We start from the raw sequence: 19,004 nt of genomic DNA, 5'->3' as shown, positions 1-19,004 counted from the left end.
TGAATTGAGACACAGCTACAGTGTTATTATGTTCCACTAGGGTGCGGTTTCTGAGTCAAGTGGGACACCTTGCAAAATTAGGTCCAGTCCGGTCTGGTCCAGTGTTTGGCTTGATATCCAACCAGTTTGAAATTATAACACCAGCCCAACCCTAATGGATAAGTTGTAAACAAACCAACTCAACAACAGTTTGCAGGGCTGGTATAGAAATGCATGCCCAGTGGAAAAACCCCTATTTCTGGTCGGAAAGAGAAACGCACCTATTTTAAACATTATGAAAGACCTGGATATCAGCAGGTATTTGGATACGCCAATATCACAGCACCAACATTTTCAAAACGGTGGTTGAAGGAGTGCAAGACGGAGACTGTACTCGCTCGGCTGAACAAGTCCGTCACCAGTAGGAAATGTTAAAAAACAAACAAACAAAAAAAAAAACATGTTGATATCAATCGTCGATATCGCTAATAATGGTGGAATATTCATTTTAATTAGCCATGTAAACAGCTCAGAGGGAATATTGTCTTTTTCGGAATGAGGGCAAAAACCATAATATTTTGTGAATGTAAACGCAGTGAGTGGGAGCAGCTGAAATCTCCCGTAAGAGAGATTGGAAGACAGTGGGATGCTTCAGACCAAAATAACACAGATTTAAAAAAAAAAAAAGCCAGCTAGCTCCGAACTGTCCGATAAGGACTAACAAGATCTTGACTGTGACAGTGGATTGTCAGATAAAGAGCTGGCTACCTACTGTAGCTTGTTCGGTGTAATAACAACCACCTACCAAGCTTGCCGCCTCTCTCATATCATGGCAGCATTGTTGATAGCTAATCTCTTAGCACTGATAGTGAGGTGTGCTGAGACCTGGAATGGGAGCGGTGGGGGTTTTGGGCAGATGCCTGTGCAGATAACGTTCACAGGCCTGTTGCCGCAAACAACCAAGACTTAACATGTGTGTGTGGAAGCATGGGAAGATAAAGATATCTTTTTTTTTCTTTTTTTTTTTTGGTTCATTGCTTGGAGAGATATTTATTTGACTCAGTATGAGAGAAAGAGACGGAAATACGATCCTTCTCCTCTTTCTGATGCTGTCACCGTCTGTTTTATCTGCTCTCTGTGCTTTTTATCTGCCCGCAATCCTCCTTGATCTCTGTTTGTGCTCGGCACCTCAACGGGTTAGTTTGGGATTTTTGAAGTGGGGTCGTACGAGGTACTTATATAAAGTAAGTGTTACAATAGGCCCACTTAAAAATATATATTTTTTCAACACTTTACCTCGCTGTCAGACAGCTCTTTTCTTTGGCACTACATTTTCTCAATTGAAAAATTTGCGCCTCTGCTGCCGTGCACTGTATTACTCTGCAGCAGTTGAGAAAATTGAAAATTTGAGAAAACTGTTTTTTTTTTTGTTTGTTTTTTTTTAGGTGGGCCTCTTTTACGGTGGCTTCTTTGATATCGTTTTGATATCAACCCCCGTCCACAGCAATGTAATGTTGAGCTTCCTTGATGAGAATCCTGCATGCTGCTCCAAACTGTGGGCGCGCGGACCACCATCGACTTAGGGTAATACATTGACTATACATAAGTATCTCATACGACCCCACTCGAACTAACCCTTAGCTGAGATGGTGCCCTGTGTGTCTGCAACTAAAAGCAGCATCTAGATGCTTTGGAGGAAGTAGATCAGATTTGTTTTTTTTATCTGAACTGCAGGGGGAATTCCACATTCATACAGGGAAATAACACACAACCCTGTTTCCAAGAAATGTATCTCTATGGACTGAAAGAAGAAATGAAAGAAAGAAAAGAAATCTCACCAGCATGGTACGCCACCGACCCTCGGCTCCATCCCGGGTGCCTGTTCTTGGGGTAGTCCTGCACAAAGACAAACAGTCACACAGGTCACAAATACACGTTTTCACAGTCATGGATATGATCAATTTTAATGTGTGTGCCATGGAAAGCCAAAAGTCTGCGGGTTCTGTTAAAATAAAAACTACACCAGGTAATTTAACTTACGACCAATAAGTGTTGTCAAAAATATCGATTTGATGATACATATCCTGAATATTTGAAACAGCTTCAATATTCACTTTTCAGCAGTATGAATACTATTGATACTGCTATGTCACGCTCTTCTCCTCCAACAGTGAATAGACACACACACCGCTGTTGCACTCCCTATAGCCCGCGTCCTACCACTCGCTCTATCTTCATAATTTAATTCAATTCACATCAAAGGGCCGTTATTCGTATGGGAAACATATGTTTGCCAAAGTTAGTGTTAAAAAAAAAAAAAAATGCATGTACAGTGAGTTAAGATCTTCTAGCATACAGAATTGTTTGTTTTTTATTTGCACTTTGCATAACAATCTTCAGAGAATTCGGCACGTGTACACGGCCACAAGAAAAATATTGTTTTTATTAATGTAGAAATGTTTTACTGTCCACAGGTACGGGCACGGGTAAAAATGAACTGCATACAGGCAGGCAGCAGGTGAGAACAAAAATATATTTTCAATTTTTCAGAATAAAACAAAGTAAAAAGATGTGCAGTATATGTGTAACATTTTGACATCTAAATCACTATCAAGCTATCAAGCTGCAATTACTTTTATTTTGAAAGTCAGTGAAACAAATGGAACCTTTGACCCAGTTGGAAAAAAGCAACAAAGGCCGACTGTTGCACCGCCTCACTTTGGCCTGTGTCTGGGCCAAAAACTTGCACTTAAACACAGCACAAAGACCACGGCCAACAGCCAACTAACAAGTACGTCCTGCATTTGCATGACAGGAAATAACTCTCCATACCAGCAGGTGGCGGTAGTCTGTGTCATTCATTCAAAAAGGGAAACCAGAAGACTCAGGGCAGCGTGAACTGTTCTTATGATACATCAGGTCCCAAAAAAAGCAGCTCAGCCTTGTGTCCATTTTTTCCCCAGTATCCAAGGTCAATTATGACCCTTTCTATAATGTTCTTTTTTTTATCCATGGAGGTTTTATATTTGTAAAACTTTCTTTGAGACAGGAAAAGGGATTAAAAAAAATCGCTGACATCATTGCAATGAGTAGTCTATGAGCAGAGCTGGAACTTGCGGGCGGGACCAGCAGAAGAAACACTACTGCGCATGTTCAGTGGGTCGTGTACTGGGAAAGCTACATACTGTTTTGGTGTATGCGCCAGGCAAGCAATTCCACTGGACTGAACAGGCGCCATCTTGGAGTCTGATACCTAATTAATATTATATATCTATGTAATACAAACAAAGCCACCCTTGCCTGCCATTTTCACATCAGTCTTGTTTGCTCTCAGATCGCCATGATGTATGAAAATATTTTTGTGTTGGAATGATCAGATGAGATGAAGACAACAACATGAGAAGAGCCTTGTGTGTGCCCTCTTGACTTTAGTCATTTCACTTCCATTTCCTCTCCATTCCTTTAAGCTGAACAACCGATCAAAGTGATTTCTCTCACCAACAGACTCTACCACCAATTCAACATGCCAAAGTAGCCACAGACATTTACCAAAGGCCTAACATTGGCCGCCTACTGACTGTCAGCCTAGTGTGTCAGGGCTTAAATTTAGCAGGCTTAAATTTGCTTATTATCACTACACACAAAGCTCAGATGAGGCTGATGGAGTCTCATTAGTTTTGCATGTATTTGCTCATAAGCCAAAGTCTTGCATCACCTGTCAGGGTTTATTTCACAATAATGAGCCGTTTGCTGCACATCATCCCTCACTTAACATGTTAGTAAGTCTGAGGATTCCTTTCTCTTCAGGATATCGGTCAGTGTCTGAGGATGTGTTGGTCTCTCTCCATCTGTCCGCATGTACAGTACAGTATATACACCTTTCTCCAGGTTTCACCACGCCAACAGTAATAACTAGTGGGCCAACTTTCAGATAAGATCAGAGTATGACTCAGAGGTAATTACCAGAGATTTTTATCTGTCTTCTTGGCTGCACCTCCATTACTGTAGAAACACACTATTGAACAAAAGAGGAAAAGGAGGGGGAGGAGGAGGGCAGTGACATTACGCTCCTCTTTAATCTCTCTGTGCGCTACATCTTCTAACTGTTTTCTTGTTCACACTCTCTTTCAGCTGACCTCTCCCTACTGCATTTCTTTTCAGCTAGTATTAACGGACAAATAACAGGTAACCTTTCATTTCCATCTTGTCTCAAGAATCCAAAATATGACCAGGACGGTGTCCAAAAAAAGAAAACAGTCAGCCAAACAAAAGAACATCCACTGTTGACTGATGCAGAGTCTGAAGAGGCGATATATTACTCAAAAACAAAATAGTACTGATGAAATTATTACTATTAGCTGCACCTGTGTGCAAAAATGAATAATAGGGACACTGCAGACAGACAGTGCGGTCGGGCCAGGCAGACTAGAGTGCAGCATTTGAGGACAGGACATCAGGGAAACATCAACGATCCTGTCTGACAACCCCATTGGGGCTCGAGGAACAGGAAATGGAGATGGATGGGGGGAAAGTGTGAGAGAGAAAGAGAGAGAGAGAGAGAGAGAAAGAGAGTAGGACAGAATGAGACATCAGCAGAGGAAGACAGAGAGACATGGAGGAATGCAGCTACTCCTCCAAGCCTGAAAACCCTTGATCCGCCAAGTCTGCTCCTCTTCCCCCTCGTCTCAACCACAAGCCTGAGGATTCCTCTGGCTGACTGGCATGTGGGCTGAATCTCCATGAGAAGAAGAGGAGAATCGGGGTGTTTTGCTGCCTGATTGATGACCCACAGACTCTGATCTGATCAGTGATTTAGTGGAAAACTCTGAAATAAGACAACATTAGGGACGGCTAAACAAATAAGGGGTGGATTTATAGTGCTTTAATGTAAACCGCAGACTTGTGTCTGATAAATGGATCAACTGTTGCATGTTTGCATAGCCGTTTTCTCGGGTAATTGTTGTGTCCATCATCTCTAATTCGAGACATCTACTCGTGCGCTCTATATATTCCATAAATAATGTGGGTTGGTGGGAAAAACTGCAGCAGCACTCCCTTCTCTACACACTGAAAGTAAAGCTTTACTGTAATACAGCATCTCCTATTTTCAAAGAGTGAGACGGCAAAGTCACTTAGTCAACAACTTTGGTTCAAACTGAAATACTTCAACAACTGTTGGATGAACTGCAGTAAAAGTTTGCATATTTATGGTCCTTGGAAGATAAAGTCAACTGACCTCTGGTGATCCCCTAACTTTTCCTCTAAGAAAAAGAGACAGAGCGCATTTAATTCCTGCCCACACCAGAGAGGAAAAGAATACATTGCTCTCCCATAACTTTTTTATTGCGTGAAGGTTTTATTGCGTGCAATAAGACGTGAGGCATCAGCGGGAAGATATGGGAGAACTGTGAGATCCTGACACTTAGTATGCCCACATACAGCAACGAACTGTAGACAAACTGTAGAGGTTGAAGCTAACTCAGCTATGTAATGCCTAGTTTTGATCTGTGTCGGGTTAAATGCTGATCTTACCTCATGATTTGATCAAGTAGCTGTAAATATCAAAGCATGTCAAAACTGGCCATTCAGTTGGATCATTTCTCCAAGATAAAGAAGGTAAGGAGAAGAGACAATGACACAGGTCAACAATATTGGGTTTGTCAATATAGCTTTTCATCTCTGATTGACACATGGTGCAAACATACATTGCTGGCGTTTCAGCTGTTGGTTGTATAATGTGGTCCAGAGAATTTTCCTCTCTGATGGGCGTGGTTTTCAGAGCATGACGCGCTGCACTCTGTCTCTATATCCGTTTGTCTTGACAAACTCAGCAGCAAAAAGAGGTTAGAAAGATAAAGACAGCTGAAAGCTAAAGCCGAACTATAGGCTACTGATGAGTGTAAAAGTGAACCACCACATCACTAGCGATTGAGACAGAGGACAATGAATATAAAGCTATAACCTCTGCTGCCGGACAGTCAGGAAGCTGTGGATGAAGCCAAACAACGTTAATCTGCACACAATGCGATGACACACAGCTTTTTAAATATCACCAAAGTTCCCCTGTTCCCCTTAACTGGTTTCTCTTCAGCAGGGTGTGTAGTTATTCGGTGTTTACCATTAAATAGCAAAAGCAGCATGTGTATACATTCAGTAGGCTATATCTTCAGTAGCTAGCTAGCTAACCCTACACTTTTCAGGGTTTGATTTTGGTTTTGGAACGAGGGAGAAACGTATATCTCTCTCCAACCTCTCCAGGTAACGAGTATCATTATTAAACCGTGTCCTAAGGACAACGTTTAACTTGAAATCCACAAACCAGCCTGAAGATTAAGGAAATCTGAAACGATTACATAAAAGTCAATGGAGCACAACTGTGTTGTTGTCGGACCCTTATTGGAGCTGGCCGGCACTACGTTATGATTGGCCTGACTGCGTTCGAGGGTTGGGACTTAGCGAAGGGTCAACTGTTGGATGGATTTGTCACACAAAGAAAGTTTAAACCACAACAACCACAACAGTGTAACCCAAGATAGTGTTAATTTTTGCTCAAAACATCACATAATCCTCATCCTAGGAGTGTTGTCTTTTATAAGGTTAAATGTGAAAAAACATAATGTTGAAAATACAACCATTTATTTAAGATGAGCCCCAATAAAAGGAAATATGTTGGAAGCAACAAAGTCTGATCGTGCATTTTTCCTGTTGTTGTTTTTTTTTTTTACACTTAAAAAAAAAAAGGACAAACTACCTCTATAATGCAACACAGGATAAATACTGTTCCTTATTTCCATGTCTTCTACATAGATTATTATCTAATGAGGATGCTGAGTTTTAGCATAGCATGTATGTAGCCATCATGTGCATATCTAAGACTTACACAAGATTCTTTTTCAATACGAGGCAGCTGAAGACATCACAAAGTCAGCTGGAAAATACATTTTTAACTGACTCATACAGCTAATGTTAGCATAATATGCTAGCTAGCTACAGCTGACAAATCTGCTATTGACAGTCATCATTTCAACCGAGCCTTCCTCTGAAATCAAGGACCCATTGTTTAAAAAAATTACAAAAATGTTGGGTCGTAGATGTGGCAATGTCATAACTGTAAACTGTGTGCCATGCAGCCTGGCAGGCATAACAAAAGTAACTAAGGCGGACATGGCTTACTGAACAATCAGCTGGCAACAAACAATACATTTTTGTCTTCAAACGAATTTGGCAAACTGAAGCTGCTGCAGTGTAATTCAACTCCATGTAGAATAGAAACGCCATAAAATAAAAACATCAGCATGATATCTTTTTTTTTTTTTTTAACCAAGCGTTAACTGTGGTGCATAGGGGCAGAATATTTTTATACAGCATATCTAAATACCAGAAAAAAACAATCTGACAGAGTAAAAATAAGATTTCAATCTTTCGCCTCTTCTCAGTGTGAATATAATGTTTATTTTCAGCCATAAACTCTGTAAAGCACAGATCATATTGTTTTGTGGGACTTGGAACGGCTTCACTTCTGATAAAAGAAACATTCCAACCTATTGTGGTTTGGAAATTACAACAGTTAATGCTGTGATTTCTGTTTTTCAATCAGTGGTGGCGCCACTAAATCACACCTACACTCCTTCTCTATCAACATATAAAGGAATGCATTTAGACAGAGAGCACTGTGGTAACCAGCTGGTCCAATATCACGTACTGTAAAACTTTCGAAATATGGTCACTACCCCCTGTTGGCCTGCAGAAGCCATCATTGAAATGCAAGCTGCTCCTAAGAACAACAAACAGTGGGGTTGTGTCCACAGCATGGCGGAGCAAAGCCCTGCAGTATCAGATCCACAGCTGCTACACCGGTGTCATCAGAGCAGCCTGCATTTCCACACGGTGGCAGAGTAAACAAGTCTGAAAGAGTAAGAGCAGAAAAGGTGCGGGTCGAGTGGGGAACCATGAGGAAGCAGATACCCATCACCTACAGCAGCTATCACACTGGCATATCACAGAGCTGTCTAAAAATATGAATTACCACAGATGTGAGTGTATGGGTGTGTGTGTTGAGGGAGCATTTTGTAGGGAGGGAAAGTAGTGCGTTTGTACGTGCCTACACAACCTCACCTATAGGGGTTGGGCAGAAAGTGTGTAGGAAACTAATGCAGGTCTGTTTGTATAACCTGGTGTCATCAGGCTAAAACCTCCAGCTCCCCACACGATGACAGCAAGCGTCTGACATTATTAGAGACAACAACAGCATATCTGTGTGTATCTGTTTGGGCATGTTCGTCATTTTTTATGGATGCAAGTGCATAATGCAAATGTTTTCCTTGACACACAAAACTGATAAATTACTACGTGTGTTGTGTTATTTTATGAGTGATAGAAAAGGTGAAAGGACAAAGTACACACAGTGTTGTTCTGAGAACAAACAACTAATTTTCCTTTTGGGTTCTCCCAAATTTCATTTATGGGAGTCACTCAGGTACTTTCTGCATCAACTGCAGAAACCTGCGTCCATCTTTGATTAAAAGACAACAGCTTAGGTTCCTGCTCAACTCCCAAAAACACTCATCTTCAGAGCTGGTGGTGTCCAGTGGCCCACAGGGCTCCAGTCTAACTTTCCCACTGGTGCTACCAACTGTCAGCTGCAAATGATCTGGTCACACCCCTTTTTCATTATTATTATAATGATGTGAATAGTTTTTTAATATATATATCCAGTAGCTGAAAAAATAAATTAATTGGAAAATGTATTACAATAGCTCTAATGCTGCTGCCTCTCTCTATCTCCGTTACTTCTCTTTAGCGTCACCTAATGTCCCAACCACAGCACTATCTGATTGGTTACATGTCGCAAACAGCAGCCTGCGAACACTGAGGGCTGCCGTGCCACGATGAGCTAAGAGACTAACAGACATAGACATTTCATGCACCAGAAGTATATAACGCAGACCTGCCAAGGGGCATTCAACCCACGCTACACTAGTTTCTAAGTCAGCTGTCACTTTGTCACCTTAGAGACTTCAGTTTGCGTCACTGGCATGAAAGTGCCCACATGTCATTTACTCATACATTCACAATAAATTGTCACATATGCGACCATTTTGGCCACAGTCTAGAGGCCTTGCCTAGGAACTCTTGGGGATAAGTTTGAAGGACTGCTCAAACACAAGCCTAAGTTGAGACTGCTTTTTTACATTGCAAGGAAGCACTTATTGGTACAATCAATATTACCACCGGGGGGGGGGTGGAATCTTTTTTTAATGTTACTGACTTTTAAACCTGCAGTAATTTTTTTGGCCACTTGGAAGTAGCAGATACAGGCTGTGAACAAAACGCATCACCCTTTAAGTTGATATGGCGAATGGTGTGTTCTTCAGGAGTCTCTACAAAACGACCAGCTTCTGAGGGAAATATTAATAAAGGCACACTAACATTGCTGAAGTAGTAGCAACAAGAGTCCCCTGCTGCGTCGCCTCCCAACGCCTGTGTCTCGGCCAAAAAGTTACACATGAACACACCAAACAGACGGTGAACAAGCACGTGTGTACTGCACCTGGCCTGCACCTGCTCCTGTGAGAGAGGATGTCCGTAATCATCATTGAAAAATGGGAAACCGGAAGACCATTTTGACGCTAGTTAGCCAGCTAGCATATTACCTAACACGATGCAATGTTGGAAGAACAAAGCATATTTACCTGGCGCCAGTGAACAATAACACAAACCATCAGGAAAGGTTTCTGCTAAAGAGCTCAATGACTACACAAAAACAATCTTACCTTGTGTAACAAGTTTGTTCCGACCTCAATCCCTCTTGACTTCAGCCATTTGTTTACACTCCTCACTTGTTTTTCTTCACCTGCGATGAGCTGAACTGCCAATCAGAGTGATTTCATTCGCCGACAAGCTTCACTGTCGCTGATTCAACATACTGAATTAGCGGAAAAAGAGCTGACTAGCACCAACGAGGACCAACAGTGTGGGACACACCACACTGACAAGGGCAGGAGATGCTCACCAACGACCCAACTTTGACCAACGGCCAATTGTCGGCTTAGTGTGTCAAGGCCTTTAAACTGTTATCTGTTAATGTCTCTTTAGCTGCAAAATGCTACACTATGTTCACCAGCCAATAGCCAGCTGTGTCTGTCTGCTGTTTGATGCTGAGCAGATGATGTGCAGTTGGTTTTTAAAGCATTTGAAAATATCTGCTTGTGAAAATAAAACAGTAAGAGCAGGGACAGTGAACTAAAACAGTAAAGTTACGGGCCAGACAGCGAACTAATAATATAACTAGAGCCCATCCTTTGATGGGAACACTCCAGCTGTGAAAAGTTTTTTGAGCCAGGGTCGTAAAGTTGGGGTGCCAATGGCCCATTCCCTACTTCCAGTCCCATGAGACGACACCCATCTTTAAATGCTGTGTTCATTTTGATCTCAACTACACACCTGCAAAATTCTGTGACTATCTTGCACAGTTGCAACATTATCACCTTAACAAAATCTGTCCACAGATCCACAGACAGACCAACATATGGGCAAAATAGGTGAAAACAATACCATCTGCTGCGATGTTGTTGCAGCTGGTAATAAATCTACACTCATGCTTGAGGCTTTGTGGTGCTGTGCTTACAAATGGCTCAACATGTCATAATAATGTCAATATCAGAGCTTGTTATCCTGAGTGGAGCTGCAACTTATAATTATTTTCACTGTCAATTCATCTACAGATTATTAATTAATAAATTAAAACATTGTGTATACAAAATTATAAAAATGTGAAAAGCGCATGTTAGAATTTCTCTATTGTCTTCCAAAGTCTTGCTTTGTATGATCCAAAACCCAAATAGTCAGTTTACTGTCATATATGACAAATAAAACCATAGAATTCTCATATTTCAGAAAATGCAAACAGCAAATGTTTGACATTTTTGTGATTGACTAATCGAATGATTTACTAAATCGTTGCCATTAAATACACAAGTTAAACCAAGAACCATGAATGTTGTGCTGGTGGCGCTGTGTGTTCTGCAGCCTCCAGATCAGAGGCCTTGGCACAGTGACTGCTTCTTTGTTTTATCCTGAAATGACCTTGTTGGAATAAACAGGTTCACAGGAGCAGCACTGTAAAATGGTCAGTAGGACTGCTGCGTCGCAGGAGGAAAAGGGAAGAAAGCTGTTCCCAGGACCGGGGCATACCAGGACAGAGGAAGCACTGCCATTCCAGTCTCCTGAGCAGTGTCATTTTATGTACAAGGAGAAAATATATAAATACAGTCATCAGAGACAGCGTGTCATGGATGATCTGAGAAAACAACCAGACACTGGCGGCAGCCGAACCACATGTCTCCCATCAGTCCTCCGTCATGAATATGACACCTATCCATCCCCCCCCCAGTCAACCCCTTTCCCCTACCTGCTTCTTCACTTCCCTGTCCTCCCACAGGCTTATTTTTTTCTGTAGAATTTTGTTTGTTTTTCAGGACATGGGGGTTTTCCTGCTTTTTCTCCTGTGTTTTTCATATTCTGAATAGCTTCCCTTGATTTTTGTACCTCCCGACTTTCTACCTTGCAACCCCCCACACTTCCATCTACCCTCAACGCTCCTTCCACCCCATAACTAAGCATAGATCTCTCTTTGTCCCACAGCCTAGCAACCACCGTGTGTACCGGATGAAAAACAACCGTGCTACCAAGCGTATGCATGCTGTACATTCATGGAGTCTCTTATCTTCAGAGGAAGTAGAGAGAAAGCGAGAGGTCATGTCAGGTCTTGGATTTGAAGTGGGGTCAAAACAGATCTTAGATAAGATGCACACTAAAAACAACACGTTTACCTAACGTACAAAACATTCACACTTATCACATAGCACAAATTCCTCTGACTTCCCTGTTGGACAGGAAACTGGCTACAGTGGCTTAGGGGATTCAAAAATTCACTTCCACCTTTTTTTAACCAGCCAATTTGATTTTAACGTCTTAAACCGCATCCTTTCACTTTGTTTGGCACCTTTGCACTTTGACCAGAATTTAAACAAAGTACAGGGAAATTGTAAAATGTTTGGTCATGCAATTTAAACTAAGCGTCTGCAGCCATGCCGGTGGCTCTGTGAGGCTGTGCTTAGCATTTGGCTAAAAGCACCACTAAATATCTAACGTCAGTGGGCTAACATCTTTACACTGACAATGCTATTGCTTATGTTTACAATGTTCACATCTTAGTGTTTGCACATTAGCATGCTGATATTTGCTATCTAGCACTGAACAGAGTGTAACTGAGGCTGATGGGCATGTTGTTAGTTCTGCAGGTCTTTGGCACTAGAGGAAAAGTAAGAGGGTCACCAAAATCATTACAGTTCATCTCGAGGGGAACGTGAATGTCTAAACCAAAATTCATGGCAATGCAGTAGCTGCTGAGATATTTCTAAACAACAAACACTGAGCTCAAAGTGGCACTAAAGAAAAGTCAGTGGATCTTCAACATCATTCGGCTTCATCTTCTTGGCACCATGTATGTATGAACAAAATATAATGCCCGTCCATGAAGTAGAAGTAGGTATGTGACTGAATAACTGCTTGTGGTGCTGGATGTAACGTTTGGAGATTACCAAAGTGAGCTTTGTCATCTGGCAACCATGAATGTCTGTACAAACTTTCACAGCAATCCATCCAATATTTGTTATGATATTTTAGTTGGGATTAAAGTGGTGGACTGATCAACTGGCCAACACTGTCATCACAGGAGCATGAAGCAAATTAAAATACTTCTCTTGGTGTTAAAAACTTCAAACCGCTTTAATATTAAGAGCTGTACCAGACAAGTATACCACAGTTCATGCACTTGACTCAGCAGCCACCCCCGAGTGGAACATAATGACACCATGTCCTTAGAGTGAATTAGTGTCCAATTATCATGTTACCAGGGAAGCTGTTTTTCCACATTTAATTATGCACTCCTGTTATGTCATGTAAACAAACCACGTAAGCAACCTATCAGCTGTGCGCTTGAGATCAGACTGGAGATGTAACCAAAAGATGGGTAAGTAGCCTACTTGCTATCTTCCTATGTTTGTAACATTACTTTTGAAGCAGAAAACACACATTTTTATTTGTGATATTTACTGGAACTGACCTAAAACATATCGCACGAAGCCAACAGCAAGTAGCTTGTTATTAGTGATGGTCATTTACCAGAAACTCTCAGCTCCCTGATGATCCTTCTCCAGCCAGTTGCCACCTTATTTAGGTGTCAGTGGTGAAATAAGGAGGCAAAGTGCAGATAACTTCTCATTTCAACTTCATGAATCAGTTGTTCCTTGTCCACTACTTTCAAAGTAAGCAACAGACATAAATAGAAACAGGGCGCCCCACAAAGGATCAGCTCCAAACTGTACACCCCATCGCTGGCGGCCAGTTAGGACGCCTCTTTTGTCGGCTTCAAATCCAAAATGTTGTCATATTGGCACAGCTTTAGTTTCCTTGAGAGACTAACTCCGCCTTGTCTTTTCTCGTCTCCCAAAATAACACATGAACTTTCTAGTCAACAAACACAACGTGCGCTGCTCGTCCCACCTCTACTGAAATTTGATCTCCTTCATACTGCCCTGTTGGCTCACAGCGTTTCAGATACCAGTAGCTCAATTAGTATGTTATTAAACAGACATAATATTATGTTCATCACATTGTTATATTACATGTTGTTTAACGTCATGACACCATCAGCTCAGGTTGCTGATGTAGGCCACTTTTTAATTCGCCAGAACATGTCATAATGACAAATGTCAGTTCAGCTGGTTTCGATTTAATCAAACCAGTTTAAGCTCGTACACCGGACCTGCCTGGCAAAACTGGCAGTCGACCTAGCTCTACCGGCTACTGCGGATGTTTAGATGGGAAGAGAGAGCGAGTTGGCAAAGGGGGAGAAAGAGATTTGTAAAGTGAAGAAAATTGAGTACAAAGTTGAGCCTGAAGTCAGCAACCACAACAAGCAGACAGAGAGAGAGGCAGACAGGCAGTATCTGGCAGACTGTGAGGCATTAATGAGTGGATTTGTGTTTATATTCAGACCTTCTTACCGCGGGATGCTGCGTGAAAAAGACCAGCATGCAAACTCGCAACTGCTGTTGAGTAAACAGTCATTACCCAAGCCCTTCAATTTGCTGCTTTATCACCTCTCCTGGACTTAAGCTTAATGTCTTTATAATGAAACCCAGATGCAGAGAGAAAAGTGGTGGAGCAAAAAGAGAGGAGAGAGGAACTCTGAGGAGGTAATGGGACTGGAGTTATCACCACTCAACTTCTTCCTCACCCATGGGAGCATCGTCTGTGTGTGTTTAACTGAGAGCATGTACTCCATCAAAGGATATTCTGGCGGTTTGGTCTCTAAATTCACAGAAAATAATTCAGTAAATGTGAAAGATGTAGGCTTGGAGTTGAATGTCTTTAAAAGCAAACTGAATTTAAAATTATTTTTTTGCTAAGAAGGATTTTCATTCAGTACACACACACACACACACACACACACACACACATACACATATATATATGTATAGCCGGTAGAGTATATATATGTAATTGTTTTTTCGCACTTAATGGTGAATAGAAAATCTTTTCGACCACATTTTACAGACTTATGGATACGCTAGCAAGGTGTTGGAAAAGTCAAGCGTCTGGAATAGTTTCAAAATTTGGGTAGATGACCCTTGGCACAAATCTACCATGAGCTTGACATAAAACCTGAAAACTTTAACTAACAGCTTAAGCGTCCTGCAGAATGGCTAAATGTAAAGTTATTTTTGGTGCAAAGATGTCCACTTCTAGTCCTCGTCTCTCATTACCGACAAAGCTTCGATTAAACACAAATACAGTACAGGCCAAAAGTTTGGACACACCTTCTCATTCAATGCGTTTTCTTTATTTTCATGACTATTTACATTGTAGATTCTCACTGAAGGCATCAAAACTATGAATGAACACATGTGGAGTTATGTACTTAACAAAAAAGGTGAAATAACTGAAAACATGTTTTATATTCTAGTTTCTTCAAAATAGCCACCCTTTGCTCTGATTACTGCTTTGCACACTCTTGGCATTCTCTCCATGAGCTTCAAGAGGTAGTCACCTGAAATGGTTTTCCAACAGTCTTGAAGGAGTTCCCAGAGGTGTTTAGCACTTGTTGGCCCCTTTGCCTTCACTCTGCGGTCCAGCTCACCCCAAACCATCTCCATTGGGTTCAGGTCCGGTGACTGTGGAGGCCAGGTCATCTGCCGCAGCACTCCATCACTCTCCTTCTTGGTCAAATAGCCCTTACACAGCCTGGAGGTGTGTTTGGGGTCATTGTCCTGTTGAAAAATAAATGATCGTCCAACTAAACGCAAAGCTGATAGGATGGCATGTCGCTGCAGGATGCTGTGGTAGCCATGCTGGTTCAGTGTGCCTTCAATTTTGAATAAATCCCCAACAGTGTCACCAGAAAAACACCCCACACCATCACACCTCCTCCTCCATGCTTCACAGTGGGAACCAGGCATGTGGAATCCATCCGTTCACCTTTTCTGCGTCTCACAAAGACACGGCGGTTGGAACCAAAGATCTCAAATTTGGACTCATCAGACCAAAGCACAGATTTCCACTGGTCTAATGTCCATTCCTTGTGTTTCTTGGCCCAAACAAATCTCTTCTGCTTGTTGCCTCTCCTTAGCAGTGGTTTCCTAGCAGCTATTTGACCATGAAGGCCTGATTGGCGCAGTCTCCTCTTAACAGTTGTTCTAGAGATGGGTCTGCTGCTAGAACTCTGTGTGGCATTCATCTGGTCTCTGATCTGAGCTGCTGTTAACTTGCAATTTCTGAGGCTGGTGACTCGGATGAACTTATCCTCAGAAGCAGAGGTGACTCTTGGTCTTCCTTTCCTGGGTCGGTCCTCATGTGTGCCAGTTTCATTGTAGCGCTTGATGGTTTTTGCGACTCCACTTGGGGGCACATTTAAAGTTTTTGCAATTTTCCGGACTGACTGACCTTCATTTCTTAAAGTAATGATGGCCACTCGTTTTTCTTTAGTTAGCTGATTGGTTCTTGCCATAATATGAATTTTAACAGTTGTCCAATAGGGCTGTCGGCTGTGTATTAACCTGACTTCTGCACAACACAACTGATGGTCCCAACCCCATTGATAAAGCAAGAAATTCCACTAATTAACCCTGATAAGGCACACCTGTGAAGTGGAAACCATTTCAGGTGACTACCTCTTGAAGCTCATGGAGAGAATGCCAAGAGTGTGCAAAGCAGTAATCAGAGCAAAGGGTGGCTATTTTGAAGAAACTAGAATATAAAACATGTTTTCAGTTATTTCACCTTTTTTTGTTAAGTACATAACTCCACATGTGTTCATTCATAGTTTTGATGCCTTCAGTGAGAATCTACAATGTAAATAGTCATGAAAATAAAGAAAACGCATTGAATGACAAGGTGTGTCCAAACTTTTGGCCTGTACTGTATATCTTACTGAAGTGTAAATGACTCGAAACTGAAATTGGCAACAGCGCTAGATCTTGTTACACTAATGTGTGTTCAAGTGTTAGTTTTTCTGGTAAGTTTAGTTTTACTTAGTTATTTCATAGTAGAAAAAGGAGGTCTGACATCATAATTGACAGCTGTGTGTGTCAATTAGTGTGCTCATGATCAACAGTGCTGCACACGATTGGACAGACGCATGTACTGGTGGTAACCTTGGCTCCACTTCCCTACTGCTACTGCACAGGCTCTGGCTTCAAATGATGTCACCAACACAAAATGGCAGCAATGTGTTGCTGTCAACTGGACCCAAGACAGACAGCTAACGCTAGCTAGACCCCTCCTTTCCATCACGCAGTATGAACACAACATTAAGTGTGCAGGACTGTGTCGAAATAACACAAACAAAAAGTGATTTCTTGAAGGAATCAGTGCTAACCTTAGCAAGCTAGGCTACCTAGAATCAGCCCAGTTATCCTTGCTTGCTAGCTTACACTTTCTACAGCAGGACAGTTCACCTGAAAGCCAGTACTACAAAAAGTGAAAATAAACATTTGTATCAACGTCCATGTGTACGATACGACCTCGTCCTGTCAGTAGTGCACCACAGATATTGATAGTGTGTCTTCTAGCAACACCGACTCTCAGATGTCAGTCCACTGCTGCCAAGGGAAACGCCCACCCAGAAGCTGTTTCCACAAATATGTCCAAAAACAAACTTATCCTCTTTTGAAAAAATGCAGAAATGTGCACAGTAGCCGCAACATTATAGTTTATTTTTTCTTGTGTAAAAGCTTTAAGGGTGAAATATGGACAACACTGCTTCCACCAGGGGGGTGGTTTGGCATATCTGTGGAGAGCTTTACTGATTTATTGTGGCATCTTACTGCTAATGTCAGATGGTAGACATCAACAAACCTAAAGAGACCATCTACAACATGGATGTTCAGATTTTAATATTTGCCAGTGTTCAAAATTTACACGACTCAGATGGAAACCTGTAAGTAGGGCGCTCACATACTGTGTAAGTATATTTCCTCTCTGTAGGCATCTATAGCTCTCTTTGTCTTAATGTCATTCAGTGACCTGTGCATCCCTCTGTTCCCGTTTTATATAAACTGCCTCCGAGACCCTGAGAGATGTACAAGTTTCATCTTTTATTTTTGTTATTAAAAGGAGCAGAGTTTTGACCCTGGGAGAGACAGTGCTGGCAGCTCTCCACAGGCCTTGGCTTTGGCACTCACTAATATTTCACATTCATAACACTTTCGAGGCTAAACTTACAGGGAGTAAAAGACTCACAAATCATGAACCCATACTGTCGAAGAAATAGCTCCTGAGTCAGAAGAATAATATTAGGTACAAATGTAATGCAAATAGGTTTTGTGAGAATCCATCCATCAGAAAGCAGACATTTATACAAGTTTTATCCTGCCCTTTATAAGCTTACTAAGCAGGATTCAAAACAGCCCTGCAAGATCTTAACTATTGCTGCTGATACTTTACATCCTTGCAGCTGTGTTTTAAAAATGTCTTGCTATATTAACCCCTGTAACTCTCTGCATCTCTTAATGTGCATGCATCTCGTCGGATTCCCAAACAACTACAGGTTTGTCTGTTTTGTTCTTCAAAGCAGTTTAACATGGTAATAGTCACTTGCAGCGCTGCAATGCTAATGCTGAAATGGGAACCTCATGTGCATTCTTTGGAAAAAGAAATAAGGGCTCAAATGAGAGGTGTTAAAATTTCTCTAATTGTATTTTCCTCTTGGAGGTGTTTCATCTACGCAAAAGTAGGCCATTAGATCCAAAGAGAATGGTTGAGCTGCGGGATAATGGGGATGAAAATAACGCTTTCCACAGGACTACAATGTTTACTACTAGTAGACTCTATTTTCACAAAGTCAATGTCCTCTATTAATGGCTTTATTGGTTTATCCACTCATCGTTTCTCTATACACCGAGGCCCTGTTCACACATAATTTTAAAAACAGGTATTTTTTTCTACATTTTGGCCTCTATTCACACGCCAACAGAGTTTCAGGTCACTAAAACTGAGATCTTTTTAGAACGCCTTTCAAAGCCCTGTACAGACCAATAATTTGCCACAAGACCAAACCGTTTTAGAACACTGCAGAGAAAAGTTGCAGCGGTGTGAACAGGCCGTCTGAGCTCAATTCAAGCTCGCTGATGGCGTCACTTGCAACTCAGCTGGTCAAATCACCAACGGTTGGTTTTAGAACATAAAGATCGTCACCTGTTTCTACAGCCAATCGGCTTATAGTGAAGTCTGCTGGTCAAATCAAACTGACCGCAGACGGCTTGTTTGCTTGCTGCAGCAGGTGCTCTGTCCCTACTGACCCCTCTGTTTCCAGCCTGAAAAGCTGCAAACAGAGCAGAAAGTTGTTGACTAGAGATGATACACCGTCTCCTGTAGTTGCATTGGTGTGAACTGGTAGGTTTTTAGAACATTGCAGAACAGTGCATTGCAAGTAGTTCCATGTTTCAACTCATCTCATTGCG

General features: G+C 41.7%; 1 protein-coding gene across 2 annotated transcripts in view; it reads right to left on the bottom strand.

Annotated features, from left to right (window-relative positions):
• Nucleotides 1–19,004, bottom strand: part of spryd3 (SPRY domain containing 3) — an 82,691-nt gene that overhangs the window by 22,769 nt on the left and 40,918 nt on the right. For both annotated transcript variants that reach the window (XM_049580199.1, XM_049580200.1), the window contains exon 8: nucleotides 1,818–1,875. In XM_049580199.1, coding sequence (XP_049436156.1) covers nucleotides 1,818–1,875 — 58 coding nt within the window. The remainder of the gene's footprint in view (nucleotides 1–1,817; nucleotides 1,876–19,004) is intronic.

This window comes from Epinephelus fuscoguttatus, linkage group LG7 (genome assembly GCF_011397635.1).
Source record: "Epinephelus fuscoguttatus linkage group LG7, E.fuscoguttatus.final_Chr_v1".
In the NCBI taxonomy this organism is placed as follows: domain Eukaryota; kingdom Metazoa; phylum Chordata; class Actinopteri; order Perciformes; family Serranidae; genus Epinephelus; species Epinephelus fuscoguttatus.
Note: the sequence above shows the minus strand (reverse complement) of the source record. Positions and strands in the feature narration are given on the sequence as shown.